The sequence below is a fragment of the Chiroxiphia lanceolata genome, chromosome 16 (genome assembly GCF_009829145.1).
Source record: "Chiroxiphia lanceolata isolate bChiLan1 chromosome 16, bChiLan1.pri, whole genome shotgun sequence".
Taxonomy (NCBI): Eukaryota; Metazoa; Chordata; class Aves; order Passeriformes; family Pipridae; genus Chiroxiphia; species Chiroxiphia lanceolata.
This window is the reverse complement of record NC_045652.1, coordinates 15,451,436-15,468,631: the sequence shown is the minus strand read 5'-3', so window position 1 is coordinate 15,468,631 and position 17,196 is coordinate 15,451,436. Positions and strand designations below refer to the sequence as shown.

General features: G+C 61.1%; 2 protein-coding genes across 2 annotated transcripts; one reads left to right on the top strand and one right to left on the bottom strand.

Moving 5' to 3' along the window:
• Positions 1-25: 25 nt before the first annotated feature.
• LOC116794836 (testis-expressed protein 2-like) lies at positions 26-9,915 on the bottom strand. Its single transcript, XM_032703959.1, is given in 14 exon segments — positions 26-598; positions 1,300-1,420; positions 1,704-1,916; positions 2,151-2,288; positions 2,396-2,528; positions 2,681-2,780; positions 2,885-3,097; positions 3,099-3,138; positions 3,140-3,446; positions 3,677-3,965; positions 4,057-4,257; positions 4,383-5,263; positions 6,761-6,922; positions 9,551-9,915. Coding segments are annotated over 12 exon segments (2,751 nt in total). The 5' UTR covers positions 5,253-5,263; positions 6,761-6,922; positions 9,551-9,915; the 3' UTR covers positions 26-472.
• Positions 9,916-10,260: 345 nt separating this feature from the next.
• MSRB1 (methionine sulfoxide reductase B1) lies at positions 10,261-13,629 on the top strand. The gene is made up of 4 exons (XM_032704439.1): positions 10,261-10,362; positions 10,826-10,968; positions 11,081-11,195; positions 12,157-13,629. Exons 1-4 carry the CDS (start codon positions 10,308-10,310, stop codon positions 12,186-12,188), a joined length of 345 nt encoding a protein of 114 aa, XP_032560330.1. The 5' UTR covers positions 10,261-10,307; the 3' UTR covers positions 12,189-13,629.
• The last annotated feature ends 3,567 nt before the right edge of the window (positions 13,630-17,196 follow it).

Genomic DNA, 17,196 nt, shown 5'->3' with positions numbered 1-17,196 from the left:
CACAACAAGATGGCTGCTAGGCAGGGCTGGGCAGCGATGGATTTATTGAGTTTGGACTCACTTCCCACCCATGCTTTCCTTGCAGTCCAGCTGCCTGTGGGGAGGGTGGGATGCTTGGAGCTGTGATGTTTGAGTCAGTGATGATCCCAACTCCTTTGGTGCAGAACCGGTCTGGGCGGCCTGCACCCTCTTTGGGAACCAGACAGTGGGAAGCCCAGCCTTCCACTGGTCCAGAGCTGCCTCCTTGACCAGGAGTCCTGGGAATGTCAGGCATGAAGTTCCTGGCTCTGCAGAAGCTCCTTGTGCTGTGCCTGGTTCTGCCCTGAACATGTGCTTGCAGGATTTGAGGAGGAGGCTCATCTGCACAAGCAGAGGATGAGGATGAATCCAGGCCCAGCCAGGCCCTGGCTGTCCCCGTGTCCCAGCGAGGTCCCCGAGCTCCATGCAGTGTCCCTGCCCCCGGGAATGTGCTTCAGAGCCTCTTGTCCCCCTTGGCTGGCAGGTCCCGGGGCAGTCCCGCAGCGAGCGGCCAAGGATCCAGGCCGGAGCGCATGATGGGAATGATGAGATCATCCATGTTTGGCATCACCAGAATCTTCTGAAAGAGGGACCCAGAGGAACAAGTCAGTGGGTTTGAACAGCACTCCTCTGCCTGGGGACACTGCCTGGAGGTGGCTTGGCAGGAGCCACGCTCAGGTCAGAGCTCAGGGCTATGAACAGGTCCTGGGCTCCCACTCCCTCAGCAGCAGCCCCAGGGGGTTCCCAGCTCTGGATACTGGGGTAAGGACAAGCAGGAACAGTTTTTCTTGGCCCTGCCCACCCCTATGGCTTCATGGGTGTTCACAGCAAAGGGCAGGGACCAGCACTTTGAAATCATCCAAATGGGCAGCTCTTTGGGGGGCCCTAAATATCTGTGGGGATACTTCTGCTCTTTGACCAGAGGTCTCAAAGGTGAGAGGCTGAAAACAAACCTTTGTGATGGCAAATCTCCAAAGCATCCCCAAATCAGAGCATATGGGTGGATTCAGCCCTTCTGTGGGGTGCATGCCTGGGACTGGCTGACAGCCTGAGTCCCCCCTGCTTGTGACAGGGCTGCAAAAGGGAGGAAATCACTTTTCCTCAAGCACTGTCGTGCTCAGAGCACCAGCCCTGGAGCTGCTTATCTGGTTTCTCTCTCTTGACTGTCCAAAGCTGGACAGTGCAGACCAGATGCTGGCTTTTTGTAGAGACAACTGGCCCAAACTGAGGTTGATCATCCCCGATGGCAGGGTTTGCCAAGCCCTTCAGCAGCCCAGGCACCTGAAACTCGTGCTGCAGCTTCTTCTCAATCCACTCGGTGACGTGCAGGAACGTCACCTCCCGCTCACCCAGCTTGGGACGCACCTTCAGCTCCAGCTGGGGCGGCACTCGGAAGCTGTACCTGTGGGGGGAAAGGAGAGAGGCAGAAAGCACCACGCCCCGAAGATGTGGCACAGCCCAGGTGGTCCCACTGTTGGGTTTTAGGGAGGAGGTGGCAGCTCACTGTCCCCAGATCCTGCCTTGGCCTGGGTGCAGACTCAGAGAAATGAGCCTGAGGTCAGTGAGTCCCCTTGGGAGAACAATCCCGGGCTGCTGTTGCCCCAAGTGATCCCAAAGCCCTGGAGCTGGCTCCTTGGAGCCACAGGGAGCAAGGGGAGCTGGAAGGGGGGAAGGAGAGCTGGTACCAGACTCGGTCTGTCGGTGGCGGGGGGATGTTCACAGCCAAGGTTCCTGCCAGCTCCTGCACCTCCACCGTCAGCAGCAGCGGCGTGTTGGAAACCTCTTCGATCTTCTTCTTGATGAACTCATTTTCTGTGGCCTTCTGGAAGTACTTGGACTTGGCAATCTTATCCACGAAGCGCAGGATCTTCCGGCTCGTGCTGTTGCCGCTGACGTGGCTGAAGTGAGGGGAGCCCCAGCTCAGCACAGAGTGAGACCCAGGGCCCTGCTGGGTTTTGGAGTCCCCCATCCCTCTGCCAGGGCATCCCACAGGGATAGGGTCCCCTCTGAAGGGCTGCCACCATGTGCTGTGTGCCCTCCCAGGGACATCGTCCCCATGCCCCCGTGCTGGTGAAGCACTTCTCCAGCACCTCCCCGTGCCCCCCGTGGCACAGACCTCAACACCCCCTTACCCCTCGGTGCCCGGCGGGGGGACCCGCTCCCCCGGGGCTCCCACGGGCTCTGCAGCAGCGACATCTTCCTCCTCGGAGGAGCCGGCGCTGGAGGACTCGGCGTCGCTGTCTGCCAGCAGGATCAGCCGGGGCCTGGCCCTGCGAGCCCCGGGGAGCATCACGGGGGTGCCCTGGGCCAGCAGCCCCTCGGCTCGCTCAGGCAGGAGGAGGAGGAGGATGAAGCCAGCCATGCACAGCCTCCTTACCCCTCCGTGCCTGCCTCTGCTGGGCCGCTCTCCTCTGCAGTGCTCTCCTTCCCCAGCTTGCTGAGGTTCATCTTTGTCTCCAGTGTCATCTGCAATGAGCCGCTGTAGGTGACCTCCATGTCCACCCAGAGCCCTGCCAGGGAGAGGGACAGGGTGAGACCAGGTCAGCACCACAGGGGCAGAGCTGCTTGTGCACCCGCCAAAACTTCTGTGCTTCAGGTACCAGGCTGGCACCTCAGTGAAGCTGCAGTGGAGCCAGCCCTGGGGTCCCTGTGGGGATCTTACCTCGCTCATTTACGGTGGGGTTGGAGGCACTGAGGACCAAGGGGATGGATGTGCCCATGTCCAGCTCTGTCAGCGCCAGCTCATTCATGAAATACGGGAGCTGATGGAGGGAAACCCCGCGGGGACGGTCACTGCAGCCTGGCACCTGCCGTGGGGCCTTGGGGACGGGGCTCCCCCGGCTGCTGGGATGCTCCTGCCTCTCACCTTGATCTTGCTCAGCTTCTTCTGGATCTTGTTGGACACTTGCTCTGCCCAGTACTGCTCCCGGAGGAAGTCCCAGAAGATGCGCCCCACCAGTGCGTTCATCCAGGCCATGCCAGCCTCGCCGTGCCCGCCCGTGTCCTCGCCGAGCTGTGGGGGGACAGGAGCCACGGGCCCCTGCAGGGAGGTGGCCCTCTGAGCAGTGGGACCTGCTGCCCAGGTGTTCCCCTGCCCCAGGGCTTGGCTGCTCTGACAGCAGTGCTGGGAGGGAGGGGATGAAGCACAGCCTGGCAGTGGCTCCACGCAGGGCCCACCAGTCCCACTCCCAGTGCCAGGTTTGTCCCACTCACCTTGGTGGGTGTGGGGCTGCCCAGAGCTCCGTGAGAGGGGCTCCGGTCTGGGCTGGGTGCTCCCTGTGCTGGCACGAATCGGGCCATGTAGGTATTGTAATCCAGGTAAATCTCTTCCACACTTCCCAACAGATCCTTGGGTGGGACAGCAGAGGAAATGTCCTCGGTGCTCCCACTGCTGCTGCTGCCACTGCTCTGCAGAGCTGGTCCCACGCCTGGGGACATGGAATCCAAGGGTCACTGAGGTTGGAAAAGCCCTCTCATATCATCAAGTCCAGCCATTCCCCCAGCACTGCCAAGACCACCAGCAGACCATGTCCCCAAGTGCCACAACCACATGGCTTTTAAATCCCCCCATGCCCACTGCTGCCCACAAGGGCACATGTGCATCTCCCACCCGGATGGGTCCTGGCGCAGAGCAGAGGCCACGATGGCCACATCTCACCTGCCCTGGTGTCACTGTGGCTGCCGGGTGTCCCACGGGAGGCTTGCACGAGGTGCTGGTACCACTCCTCCTTCTCCCGCCCCGTCCTCCCAAACAGGTACAGGCACCTCTCCCTGCAGTCCCCTGGGATGTCCTGCCCGGACAGTGGCACCTTCTTTGTCCCCTCTTCCCCCTGCAGCTCCATGTCATGCTCCTCGCTGCTCCTGCCCTCCTCAGGGAGGAGGACACAGATGGGGTATTTCTTGTTCCACGTCCGCTTTCGGGCCAGGCTGGGGGGGCACAGGAAGACCTGCGGCACCGAGAGCGGGGGTGAGGCCGGGCCAGGTGGGGGTGAGTGGCAGAGTCTCCCGTGGGAGAGTCCTGGGCCCCGCCAGACTCACCTTGGCGTTGGTCAGGTCGTAGCAGCGGTGGCTGACGAAGGCGGTGTCGAGGATTTCCTCCTCGAAGGTGGCTCTGCGCGGGATGTTGCTCTTGGGGTAGGACAGCTTGAGGGTGGCCCCGTCCAGCACGGCAAGCACCGAGTGCGTGAGCGAGGGGTGGAAAAGCTCGGGGTCGTAGACGTGCAGCTGGTTCATCCAGCCCTGGGGAAGGGAGAGGGAGCCGGAGCTTCCCACTGTGCCCTGGGGGCAGCAGCCTGTACCCACCACGGGCACCTCCAACCCTGGGATCCCCTCCAGCCCCCCACCGCAGGACACCCCCCTCCTACCTGGAGGTGGAGGGTTTCCCGGGGCTCCCCCGGGAGCAGCCTGGGGCGCAGGCGGCCCCAGGATCCTCGTGTGGCCGGCGGAGCCTTTGGCATGAGGAGGAGGATGGCGAGGAAGCCCAGCAGCAGCCCGCAGAGCAGCCCCACGCAGAGGCCGGCGGCGTAGGGCGGCAGGGGCAGGACCAAGTAGCCGTAGGCGAGGAGGGCGATGGAGGCGAGGGCTCTGCCCGGCACTGCGCCCCCGGAACGTGCCGGTGGCGGCTCCTCGGGGGGTGGGAGCGGGGGCTCCACATCCCGTTGTGCCACCTCCACCACCTGGATCACGTCCCCGTAGGAGCAGATCTCGTAGCGGCAGTTCAGGGTGGGCTCCCAGGGGGTCCAGTCTCGCACCCGGCGTCCCCCGGCCCCGCGGCCCCCCGGTGTCCCGGGGCTGCCCCCCGGCTCCTTCGCCCGGGACGGGGGGCTGCTCTCCTCGGCCATGAGGCGGCTGAGCCGGCTCAGGGGCTCCTGCACGGCCTCCGACAGCCGCCTCCGCGTGTCCTCCAGCCTGGCCTCGCGCAGCCGAAGCAGGGCGGCCCGGCTCTCCGACGGGGAGATGCTGGGCGAGGACGGAGCCGTGCGGGACTTGGCGGGGCTCAGCCGGGGCTGGGGGGCCCGCGGGAGGTCGGCCAGGAGCATCCCCCCGGGCTGGGGCGAGGGGGGACGCTTTGTGTCCCCGTCCGTGGTGGGGAGGAGCCCGCCAGCGTCCTCCCTGGTGCCGGCAGGATGGGGTGCGAGTCCATCGGTGTCCCCACGCCGAGGTGAGCCCGGGGACGGTGCCAGGGCTGGAGAGGCGTCGGCCGCCGCCGCAGCCTGGTCTGCCATCGCTCGCATCGCCGACGGCGCTGCGGGGGAACAGAGGGGTCGGCTCAGCCCCGGGAGAGCTCAGGGCCTGCCCCAGCCCTGCCTTCCCCACCAGCACTGCCTGGAGCCCCGAGCAGAAGCGGGCTGACCCCGGGGACCCCGTTGCTACGGACTGGGTGCCTTCCAGCCTATCTCGGGATGCACTTGGGGCACACAGTGGCTCTCCCTGGGCTTCCCGGCAGGGATGGGATGGAGGAGGCGCCGTGGTAAGATGAGCTCAGTGATGGGGTGTGGGGAACCGCTTGTCTAAGGAGGATAAACCTCAGGCAGGCAATTAGCAACGGGGCTTTTGAGAACCCAAAACCACCAGCCAGGTCTGCAGCCCAGCGAGGGGGATTTTCCTGCACCAGGACACTCTGTTGGTCCCAGTGCAAATGCTGGGGCTGCAAGGAGGGATGCCAGGCCAGCAGGCAGGACTCCCTGACTCCTCTGAAGGTTTCTGGCATAACCAACAGTGGTTTGGCTCCCTCTTCATGCACTGCACAAACCCGAAATGGAGCCAGTCCGAGCTCTGGTCCCAGTGCAGTGTGGGGATGCTCTGCAGGTCGGGAATCTCTGGTTTTACTGGAGGGGCACAAAAGTTTCCCTGACAAAGTTTCTGTAGCCTTGAGGGTGTCCTTGGCTGTGGCAAAGTCCTGTCCTGTCCCCAGCAGCCACCATGATCCCTCACTGCTGTGCTCCTGCCAAAGCCAAGGGCTGACCCATTCCCAAGCTGTGCCCCCTCCGTGATTCTGGGAAGGAGGATGGACCTGCAGGTTGGGCTCTGCAGAGCCAGCTCCCAGCAGGTCCGTGGGGTACTCAGCCTCTTCCCCTCGTGGCATCCCTGCTGCAGGAGCAGGGATGCCATCCCAGGAACCCTGGGGCTGCCTCACACCCGCTGCCCTGGATCTTCAAAGCTCCTCAATGCCAGGAATTAATTACAGGCTGTGCCGCAGCTGCCTCCAGCCCCCTTTATATAATCTCACGTTCCTCGGCTCTCGCTTTGCTTCTGATTTACAGGAGCCACTTGTTAACCCCAGATCATCCATGGGTGATTGCCCCTGTGCTCCCAGCACCCGGCAGAGACCCTGGCTGGGGGGCTGGTGCCATCCAGCCTGTGGGCAGGGCTGTGGCAGCACTGGCACCACCAGCAGTCCAGGGCATCCAGCAAAGCACCACAGCAGCCAAACAAGGAGAGAGCAGAAGAAAATGAGTGATGGAGCTGGGCCTGAGAGGGGAGTTAGTCTAGTGGCAAGTGTCTCTGCCCATGGCAGGGTTTGAACTGGATGGCCTTTAAGGTCACTTCCAACCCAAACCATTCCATGATTCTATGATTTCAAGGGATCCCTTCCCTGATCCTGCAGGGCCTTGTTCACCTCCCACCCAAGCACAGAAGCCAGGACACCCCTTGCCCCTCATCATGCAGGTTTCCCAGTGGCCCCGTGCCACAGCCACCCCCAGTATCCCCAGTTCTGCCCATCACCCTTGGCTGTTCCTACCAGAACGCCCCGGGGCTGGTCCTTGGCGGGTCCTGCCTGGCCACTGCTCCCTGTCCCTGCTGGGTCAGGGGGACACCAGCTCCCCTGCTCTGGGCTCGGAGCTCCCCTCTGCCGTTCCCGTCTCTCTGCTCCCACTGCTCCCCTACTCGTGGGTTTTAAAAGCTAAAAAAAAAAAAAAAAAAAGAGAAAAAAAAAAAAGAAGAAGTCTGTTTCCTGAGAGACCATTAGTACGGTGGAAGACAGAGATAATAATAGCCTGGGTTTGTATGGGAATTCTCCTCTGGCAGGGATGGTGAGTACTGCAGGGGCTACGCTGCTGCAACAGCCACCTCTGGGGAGGGGGGTGCTGGGGATGGACCCCACTGGGTGCCATGGCTGGACCACCAGCACCCCGAGATGGAGGGTCCATGCTGTACAGCCCTGGGGGAGGATTTGCTGCTGGCTCAGGCTTCAGAGGGCAAATGCTGAGTGCAGAGGTGTCCCAGCACAAACCCACCTCCCAGCCCGGAGCTCATCCCCAGCCTGTGCCTGCACAGGATAGGGGGAATCTTTTTGCTCTTTACAGGATAAACTGGATAGTAGGGTCCTGGCAAGTGCTTTTGTCAAGTGCTGGGGGCACCTGGATGGGCTCAGCTGGGTGGTGGGGTGATGAGGATGATGGTGGCTTTGGAGGCTCCAGCAAACAGCTCTCGGGGGTGTCCCCCCAGCCCTGGTGGTACCTGGAAGGAACCAGTGCTGTGTTGGATGTTCCATTGAGGAGCAGTTCGTGGGACACCCAGTCCAGGGCTTCTCTGCAGGGCAGGGACACGAGACCCCCAGTGACTGGGTCCCCCCTCGCTGCAGTTGGAAACACCAAAGCCATAACCATCAGCGTCTCCACTGGATTCCAGCTCCAAATTTCTGCTCTTTGCTCCCAGATCTGATTCATGTTCAGGGCTTGGATTTGACAGAGAAAAGCTGTGGCCCAGCTTGGGCTGGTGTCTCGGAGTGTCTACCCCTGGAATACTCCCTTCATGTGCCCAAGGAGCAGGAGCTGGCCCAGCATGGCATGGGGGGATGCTCCCTGTAACTTGCTCCCAAGCAGGCACTGCCTGGCTGGCGTTTGCCGTTTGTCAAATCAGGGAGAGTTAATTGAAACATTAACTTCCCTCAGCCCTCAGGTTAATTAGGTGATGGTAGCACTGCTCTGCTGGGCTTTCCTCACCCAGACAAAGGAGCTGGAAATCCCTCTCCAATTATCTCCACAAAGCACGGCACAGAACCCAGCTGTGACACTGCCCCTGGAGTGCTCCGTGTTATCCAGAGATCAAGGAGCGCTGGGCTCTCACTGCAGCCTCGGGTTGTCACTTCAGGCAATGGCTCAGGCAGTGCAGGATCCCAGCTCTGTCCTCGCCTCCCACTTCCACCTTATGTTGCTCTTTCTCAGGGGTTTTACTGGTGGATACTGGAGTGGATTTCATGCTGCCGGGGGAGTGAGGAGCCAGGCAGGCTTTGGCACCACTGGAATGGCTCCAGTGGGATTCTGAGACCAAGCCAGCCCCAGGACCCACTCCCAAAGCCTCTCCACCACTCTGTGTGTCCCAGAGCTTGAGCCCAGCTCTACCTCTCCATAGACTTTGCTTCACTCCCATGTCTCAGCCATTCCCATCCTCTGCTCATGGTTCTTGAGACCTTCACATCCTTCATGGGAACACCCAGCCCTGGGGAAGGATCCAGCCAGTTCCCACATCCATCACATTCGCACCGGCAGAGCTTCTCCATGGGAATTTGGGTGAGCAGCAGATATTGGATGGACGATGCTGCCCAGACCCAGGGCCTGGCGGCTGCTGCAGCTCCTTCCACCGGCTGGAAATCCACGCCCTGAAGGTGTGCAGGGCCCTGGAGTCTATTTGGAGCTTTTCCTGACATCCTGCTCCTCTGATCTCGGTGGATCTTACGGAGGTGCTTTCAGCACATCACATCGCCCTCTCTCCGTGCAGTGGCACGGCGCATTCCTGGCTCCCTGTGCCCCACGGGGCAGCGGCAGAGCCCCTTCCTCCCCCTGCCCGGGCTCCTGCCACGAGTCATCAATCCCTGGGGCTGGAGCGGGAGCTCAGCCGGCCCGAGATGGAGCCTGACCTAATTCAAAGCGGCAGCACCCAGCGGGCAGGAGCCCCGCCGGCGCCGGCCCCTCGCGGGGGTCCCGCAGCCCCCGGGGGAGCTCCCGGCCCAGGGACACGTCCGTTGGCATCAGGGAATGGGGATCCGTCCGAGCGCGTCGCTGCGGCCGCAGGGCAGCAGGGACAGACCTCGGCTCGTGCCCAAAGGGCGCCAAAATTTTTCCTCTTGCGCCAAGAAGGTGCCATTTCCATGAGAGCCCAAGCCCGGGGACTCATCCGAGGGTCCTTGGATAAACTAGGGAAGAAGGGACTTGTAGTGCTGGTTTTTGGAAGGAGAAAGGAGCTGCAGCAGCTCATCCTCTCCAGAACCTGCCAAGGTTCACCTTCAAAGCCCTCACCTTGCCACACGCCGGGCTGCTGCCTCCGCCTCTCCGGGACCCCCAGTGCCCGCAGGGACCTCGGTCAGTCCCCGCATCCCCCTGTGGGAGGGTCCCCACGGGTCACCCCGGCTCTGTGCTCCCAGCGTGGCGGGACTGGGGGTCCCCGCTGAGCCTGCGCCAGCATCCATCCCCCGAGCCTCGGGGGTGCCTGAGGGGACCCCCAGTCCCGACCACCGCCAACCCACCATCCTGCTGAGGAAACTGGGGCTGCCCCGGCCCCGCCGCCCGCCCCGGCCCCGCAGCGCCGGTACCTGCGGCAGGAGGGGGGGCCGGGGGGCCCCGGGGGAGGGTCGGTCGGTCCCGGTGATGGAGAAGGACGAGCAATGCCGGGGAGTCGGACCGGTCCCAGTGCCGGGGGAGGATAACGGAGGGGGGTCAATCCCGGTGCCGGAGGGGGACGGGACCTGGTGCCGGGGAAGAAGAGCCGGTGCCAGCGACAGTGACGGTGCCGGCGGCGGTGCCGGCGCTGATGGAGGCCGGCCAGTCCCGATGCCGGGATCCAAGGACTGATGTCGGTGTCGGGATAGCAGGGCCGGAGCTGGAGCCGGTGCGGGTGCCGGTATCGGGGGTGAAGAGCCGGTGCCGCTGCCGGGTGCGGGCACCCAAGGCGGGGTGCAGGTGCTCAGTGCGGGGTGCGGGTGCCCGGTACCCAGTGCGGGTGCCCGGTACGGGGCTGACGCCCGCCCCGCTCCCTCCGGCGGGGCCGGAGCATCCGCAGCACCGTGTGCCGGCTCCGCGCCCCGCCCCGCGCCCCCCGCCCCGCCCCGCGCCCCCCGCCCGCGCCCCCGGGGCTCCCCCTGCGCGTCCCCCCCCGCACCAGCGGGGGCTGCGGGGCCCGGGCCAGGGGTCCCCGAGGTGGGGGGTGCGAGAGGAGCCCCCCCGGTACCAGGACCCCCCCGGTGCCGGCGGCCCCAGCGCCCCCCGCGGGGTCGGGGCGGGCCCGGGGCGGGGCCCGGCGGAAGGGGCGCGGCCGGGCGGGCGGAACGGGCCGGGGGAGCGGGCGCAGCCATGTCCTTCTGCTCCTTCCTGGGGGGAGAGGTGTTCAAGGACCACTTCCAGCCGGGTGAGCGGCCCCCGGGGATGGGGTCGGGGGGATCCCCCCGCGGGGAGGGCGGGGGGTGTCGCTCGGGGAGGCGGAACCCCCCGGGGTGAGGGTTTTTGGGAGGGGGGTTGGGGATGGGGGTGTCCTTTAGCGGAGCATCCTCCGCTCGTGCGGACCGCGCTGGGGGTCCCCGTTCTGGGGTTATTGCTGGGGGATCCCTCCGGTGGGGAGGGGGGGTCCCGATAGGGGCTGGGAGTGGTGTCGATCCCTGCAGAGGCTCCCTGGGGGGATCCTGTCCTGCGGGGACCCCCATGGGGAAACCGGACGCCCCTGCCTTGCCCTGGGGGGTCTCTGGGGGTCCGGCGGCAGCAGCAGCTGGCACCGACCCACGCGGGCAAAGTCCCACGCGGGTGTCCCGTGTCACCGCGCTCACGTGTCGCTCCCGCTGTCCCCCGCACTGACCACTCTCCTGCCCCCTCCCCAGGCATCTACGTGTGTGCCAAGTGTGGCCATGAGCTGTTCTCCAGCCGGGCCAAGTACGAGCACTCCTCGCCCTGGCCGGCCTTCACCGAGACCCTGCGCGGGGACAGCGTGGCCAAGCGGGAGGAGCGCCCGGGGGCTCTCAAGGTGCCCGTCCCCAAACCCTCGCGGTGCAGCGACAGAACAGCCGCGGGCTCGTCTCCCGTGAGCCCGGGCTGAGAGAGCCCGACTGCTGCCAACCCTCTCCTTGCTCTTCCAGGTCACTTGTGGCAAGTGCGGCAACGGACTGGGCCACGAATTCCTCAATGATGGGCCCAAGCGGGGCCAGTCCCGCTTCTGAATATTCAGCAGCTCGCTGAAGTTCGTCCCAAAAGGTACCAGCGGTGGCTTGGAAGCTGCTCACACCCGTGCAGTGATTTTTGGGGAGCTGCTGATAGCCCGGGCAGGGTGTGCACTGCACTGCTTTCGGCAGGGCAGCTCTGGCTGTGCTGATAAGCCAAGGAGCTGCTTAGGAGCCCTGAATCAATCTCAGGCTGCTCAGCTGGAGGCTCCCCGGCCTCCCCCTGGAGGAGCTGGGTGTGACTGGAGCTCCTGGATGTGACCACGGATCTCTGTGGGTCTGAGGGGCAGCTAAATGTTGGGGGGTTTCTGCTGGGGGAGCAAAGTGAGGGCAGGGAGCTCCTGTGGTGGAGCTGGGGAGGTTTGCTGTCACTTCTTAGGGAAGTTATAGAATCCTGGAATGGTGAGGATTGCAAGGGAGCTGAAAGTTCATCTCATTCCAACCCCCTGCCATGGGCAGAGACACCTCCCACCAGCCCAGGTTGCTCCAAGTCCCGTCCAACCTGGCCTTGGACACTTCCAGGGATGGGGCAGCCACAGCTTCTCTGGGCAACCTGTGCCACGGCCTCCCCACCCTCACAGGGAAGAATTTCTTTGTAATATCTAATCTAAATTTCCCCTCTGTCAGTTTGAACCCACTCCCTCATGTCCTGTCACTCCATGCCCTTATGGAAAGTCCCTCTGCAGCCTCTTGTAGGCCCTTTAGGTACCAGAAGGAAGTTGGGTGGGAGTTGTGAATATTGCAGCCCTGTGGGTAGGGAGCAGGGCTGTGGGAAGGGCAGACCTTCCCATTGCTGATTGTGCTGTTTGCTTCCTCCAAGGCAGAAAAAGGCCTCAGGAGGCCAAATTTTGAGCAGCACCCTGGGCACGAGCTGCTGTGCTGCTTGTTGGACTGGCATGGTTGTAAGATGCTGTGCAGCAAAACACCCCTATAAAAAGGGCTGGTGGTTCTGGAGGCAGAAACACGAGCCCTGATTGTTCATCCCCCTCTTTTAGGTAAAGCTGACAATGACCTGAAGGAGAAGTAAGCGAGCTGCTCCGCCTGGCACTCTGTCCTGGGCTGATCCTGCCTTCACACCATCCCAGCAAGGGGCACTGTGGCAAGAGGAACCCTAAGGAAGTTCCTGGTTTCCCTGACTCAGTTCCCCACTGGTTGTCACGGTTCACCCCTCATTTCCCTGTCACGGTTCCCTCCTGGTTTCCCTGTCACTGTTCCCTCCTGGTTTCCCTGTCACTGTTCCCTCCTGTTTTCCCTGTCACTGTTCCCTCCTGGTTTCCCTGTCACTGTTCCCTCCTGGTTTCCCTGTCACTGTTCCCTCCTGGTTTCCCTGTCACTGTTCCCTCCTGGTTTTCCTGGTCCAGTTCCCCCTCGGGGCTGTTCTGTCTTGGGATCTCAGGAGGCCCCTGGGGGAGGTGAGGGGAAAATGGGGTTGCTGAAGCTCTGTGCTGCTGGGTGGAGGGTTGTATGACCTGAGGGTGTTTCACAGGAATTGGGGAGATGCAAACCCCACAGCTCTTCATTTTCCCCACCCTTCCCCCCTCCAGCCCTGTCTGTGCTCCCCAGTATCCTCCCCTCTGCCAGGAGCAGAGTCCTTTGGGTTTTGCCCATCCAAGGAGCGGCTGTGCCTGTGCTCCTGCCTCTGCTGAGCTCTGGGGAGGGTTTGCTGCTGACTCCAGCCGAGCCAGGACACTCTGCAGAGCAGAGCCAGGCACTGATGCAATCCAGAGTCGCTGTGCTGGCCCTGCCAGGGAGTCACGCTGGATTAGCCGGGGTCAGAGTCTGAGTTAATCCCTGGTGCTATTCTGGGCTGGGATCATGGTATGAATTGCCCTATATAAACCCTCCCAGGGTGCTGGGGCAGCGATGTTTTGTGATCCCACTGGGCAGCATCCAGGTGTTTTCCCCCTCTGCCCACCTTGCACACAGTAGAGACGGCTCTAGATCCGTGTCCTCGGATCTGCCTTGGCCTTACACCAGATTTATCACTGTGCAATAAACTCCAGTGGCACTCAGGTTCCTCCTGGCTGTGCCCTGTTGGGAGGGAGGCTGGGGTTGGGCTCTCTTGGCACAGCTCAGGCTTCAGGAACCACATCTGTGCTGCCTCAGTGCTCCCAAGGGCTGTCACACTGAGCTCTCCTTAACTCAGCACCTGATTCGTGGCCTTCCCTCCCTGTCCCGGAAACCAAATCCTCCTCTGGAATCAATGCACAAGGATTTTTGAAGATGGCAAAAGCTCTGACCTGTGGGGGGGGGTTTTGGGGCTGCGCTGCCGGCGCCGTTCCGGTGCAGCTGCACTCAGGGACACGCTGGGGGGGTTCCTCTCCGTGTGTTTTACCTCAATCCCACGGTTCTGAGGGCACCAGTAAAAGTTTGACACACCAGTTAAATACCTGGAGCTCACTGCTGGTCTCATACCTCTCTCCATGCTGAAAATAAAGCACTGATTCACTGTGTTGGAGTGTTCAACACCCTGGGAGTGGCAGCCTGGTGCTTCTGCTCGGGGGTTGCAGGGATGGGGAGGCTGAGGGGGTGTGGTGGCTTTACCCTGAGTTTGTTCCCGTTACCCCAGGTATTGCAATGGGAAAGGGGGATGCTGATGCATTGGGGGTCTCTGGGCGTTCCCAGGGTCAAAGCTTTACTGGGGAATGTTTCCTTTTCACTCCTCTTAGCACTTTTGCCCAAATGAAGCTGGTTTTAGCTCATTTCACAGTGTTCTTGGCTCCTCCTGGGCTGGCAGGATCATATGGGCAGAGGGAGCTGAGCTTTAGCAGCATCTCACCAGAATTTCCCCACACAAAGCTGTCTGGGAGATCCCTCTCTGCCTTGCAAAGGGCTCTTCACCCCATTAGAGCTGGAAACCAGGTTCCTGGAGCCTGGATTCTTGAGCTGGGCTTTGCCAGACTGCAGTTCCCTCCTCCAAGGGGGTGAAGTCTTCCCTGGAACATGAGAACCAGCTCCACATCCCCCTCCACTGCCCTCATCTCGAGTTGATCTCTGATTGCTCACCAGGCTCCAGTCTGAGGGTTCAAGCTGCTTTTTGACCAATTGATTCTTGGATCTTTAGAATACTGGGGAGAAACTCTTCCCTGTGAGGGTGGCGAGGCCCTGGCACAGGTTGCCCAGAGAAGCTGTGGCTGCCCCTGGATCCCTGGAAGTGTCCAAGGCCAGGTTGGACGGGACTTGGAGCAACCTGGGCTAGTGGAAGGTGTCCCTGCCCATGGCAGGGGTGGGACTGGATGGGCTTTAAGTTCCCTTCCAACCCAAACCATTCCAGGATTGCCCTGGACTGGTGACCTCCAGGTGAGCCCTGGAGCACAGAGGTGTGTGGAAGGAAGGGATTTTTGGGGTGGTTTCCCGTGAGGTGCTGCAGCGATGAGGCAGCAGATGTTCTTCCCACTCCTGCTCTGTCCAGCAGCTCGTGCCGCGGGGGATCCAGCCGGGATTCCACACTGCCTTGCAGTTCATGGATGCAGGCACGGGAGGGTGCCAGCGCCTTTCCTAACCCTGCTCCAGGCGCTGCAGGGAGGGAAGGAGGACGCTGGTGAGGGATCCTGTGCATCCACCCGTGCAGCAACGAGAAGGAAAATTATCCGGAGTCAAAACCCCTCAGGACGGTTTCAGTAGAGATGGGACATTTTCCTGGAAATCTGGCTGGAGGTGGGATTTTAGCAGCGATATTAAAGACCTGAGGCTGGAGGGCTTCAGGCAGCTCCTGGTGCTGAGGACGAAGGAGATGATCCAGCAGGGAATATTCCACCCCATCCCGTTTTGGCAGGGATATTAGAGACCTGAGAGTGGACAGTTCCAGGCAGCACCTGGTGCTGAGGATTCAGGGTGCAATCCTGCAGGACAGATCCCATCCCAGCTCCCTGAGCACCCTCAGCCACTCCGTGCACCCACAGGGTCCTTCACCCTCCCCAGACCACTGTGGGTGCCCAGGGCACTCGGAAACCTGCTCTTCCCTCCCTCCATGGCCCAGGCATTCCCTCTGCCATCTCCATCCTCATTCAATTATTACACTAATGACAATTCTGCCTTTAACGAGAGGATTTTGCTTAGCTGGGAGCAGCTCAGCTCCAACACGCAAATTGAATTACGTTTCCAGGCCGACATAAACTTCCCTGGTTGTTTGGAAAATCATTAATTTCCTCCCCCGTAGCCTCCAGCTGACCTTCCCTTTTGGGTTTTGCCATTTTTTTATCCACAAGCCACGCAGGGGACCTGCCCCTGACCCTCCTCGGGATGGCTCCAGCCCCTGGCACGGCAGCCAGAGCCCGCCAGCAGTTAGATTAATGCTCCTCATAAAGAGGACAAGCCCCACAGAAATTATGTTATGCAAGGGAAAAGCAAATGGCCCGGAGGCGCTCGGAAGCTCTAATTACTGCTATTCCTTGGAGCCAGTGCCCGGCTGCTCCTGCTCCTGCTTTCACCTGGAATTCTCACTCCTGTTTCCTGGCCTCACAGGGGTGGCTCCTTCTTTGATATTTGTGTAATTTTATTTCATTTTACCCTTTGATCCATAGTTTTTCCTGCTCCAGCTGTGCCCAGTGACACACCAAGTGCAGGAGGAGGCACCTGGCTGTGAACACTCCAGGTGACCCCAAAGCCCAAGCCCCAAAAGCCCAAGACCCCAAAGCAGCGTTTTGGGGGGTTATACATTGGGATATCCCTTGGGACAGGGAGCACAGCCTGATTTGGGGTGCTCTGGAACAGTCAGTCCTGGTAAATGGGTGTTTTCATCCCAAGCTCTGCTGGGTCCCATCCCAGTCACGGGCTCTGGAGCATCAGTTTGCTTAAAAGGGGTTATTTGGGTTTCTTTGGGGGCTGTGAAAATGCAAGTTTTGTGTTAATTACAGAAAATAAAGTGATGGCAATTAGAAAGAAAATCTCACCCCCCATGATTTCCCAGCAGTGTGGGGGCTGGTAGGAGGAGAGGGGACTCTCCATCGCCTCTCCCGCTCCATCCCGGTGACCTCACCTGTCCCAGAGCATTTCCAGCAAAAGCTGGAGAAAATTAAAGGCTTATTACACTTCATTCACCAACAATAACTTCATCTCTCCCTATCCCAGCTCCCACTCTGAGCTGCCACTCACTGGGCACTCGCTGATCCCGTTCCCGAGGTTTGGTTGATCCCACTGAACCTCCCCGAGCCACGAGGTGGGGAAATTTGGTTTTGGTTTGTGGTGTGTGTTAATTAGGGAGATAATGACTGGAAACATCCAGAGCGAGTCTGAGCACGCCGGAAAAATATTTAGCCCAAGGAAAATTTTAATCTTTTTTTTTTTTTCTTCCCCGGCTGTTGAGCTCCGACTTTTTAAGGCAATTAGTGAGGGTTTAGTTGTTAATCAGTCAGACTTAGACGCTCGCTTTGGGGTCTTATCTCACGCTCCCAAGTGAGCATCGCTTCTAATCAGGAGCTTCATTTTTGAGGTGGGAAATACCTGTCCCAGCCTGGCGCAGGCGTGTCCCTGTGCTGCACCAGCACCTGGCAGGGGAGCTTTACATGGGATAGTAGGAATATTTGTTAGTGGAAAGGGTTGTAAAGCATTAGAGCAGGCTGCCCAGGGCAGTGGTGGAGTCCCTGTAAAAGTTCAAAGAATGTGTGGATGTGGCACTTGAGGATGTGCTTTAGTGGTGCTGGTGGATGGTTGGACTCGATGATTTTAAAGGTCCTGTGGGGATGCCACAGCACTCCTGCCCTCCCCATGCTCCAGTGAGGAGCTGGGTGAACCATCCCAAAACACACCACCCTGGGGAAAGGGGCCACCAGGGAAGGATGCTCCGGGCTGTGCCACCATCATTCCAGTCCAGTGCCAACATCAGACCAGCACTGGCCTGGCCCTGTGAACATCGGTCCAGCCTCATGCCAGCACCACCCCAGCCCTGCCAGCACCATCCCAGCCCTGTCAGGATCATCCCAGCCCTGCCAGCACCATCCCAGCCCTGTCAGGATCATCCCAGCCCTGCCAGCACCATCCCAGCCCTGTCAGGATCATCCCAGCCCTGCCATCACTGGTCCAGCCCCGCGAGCATC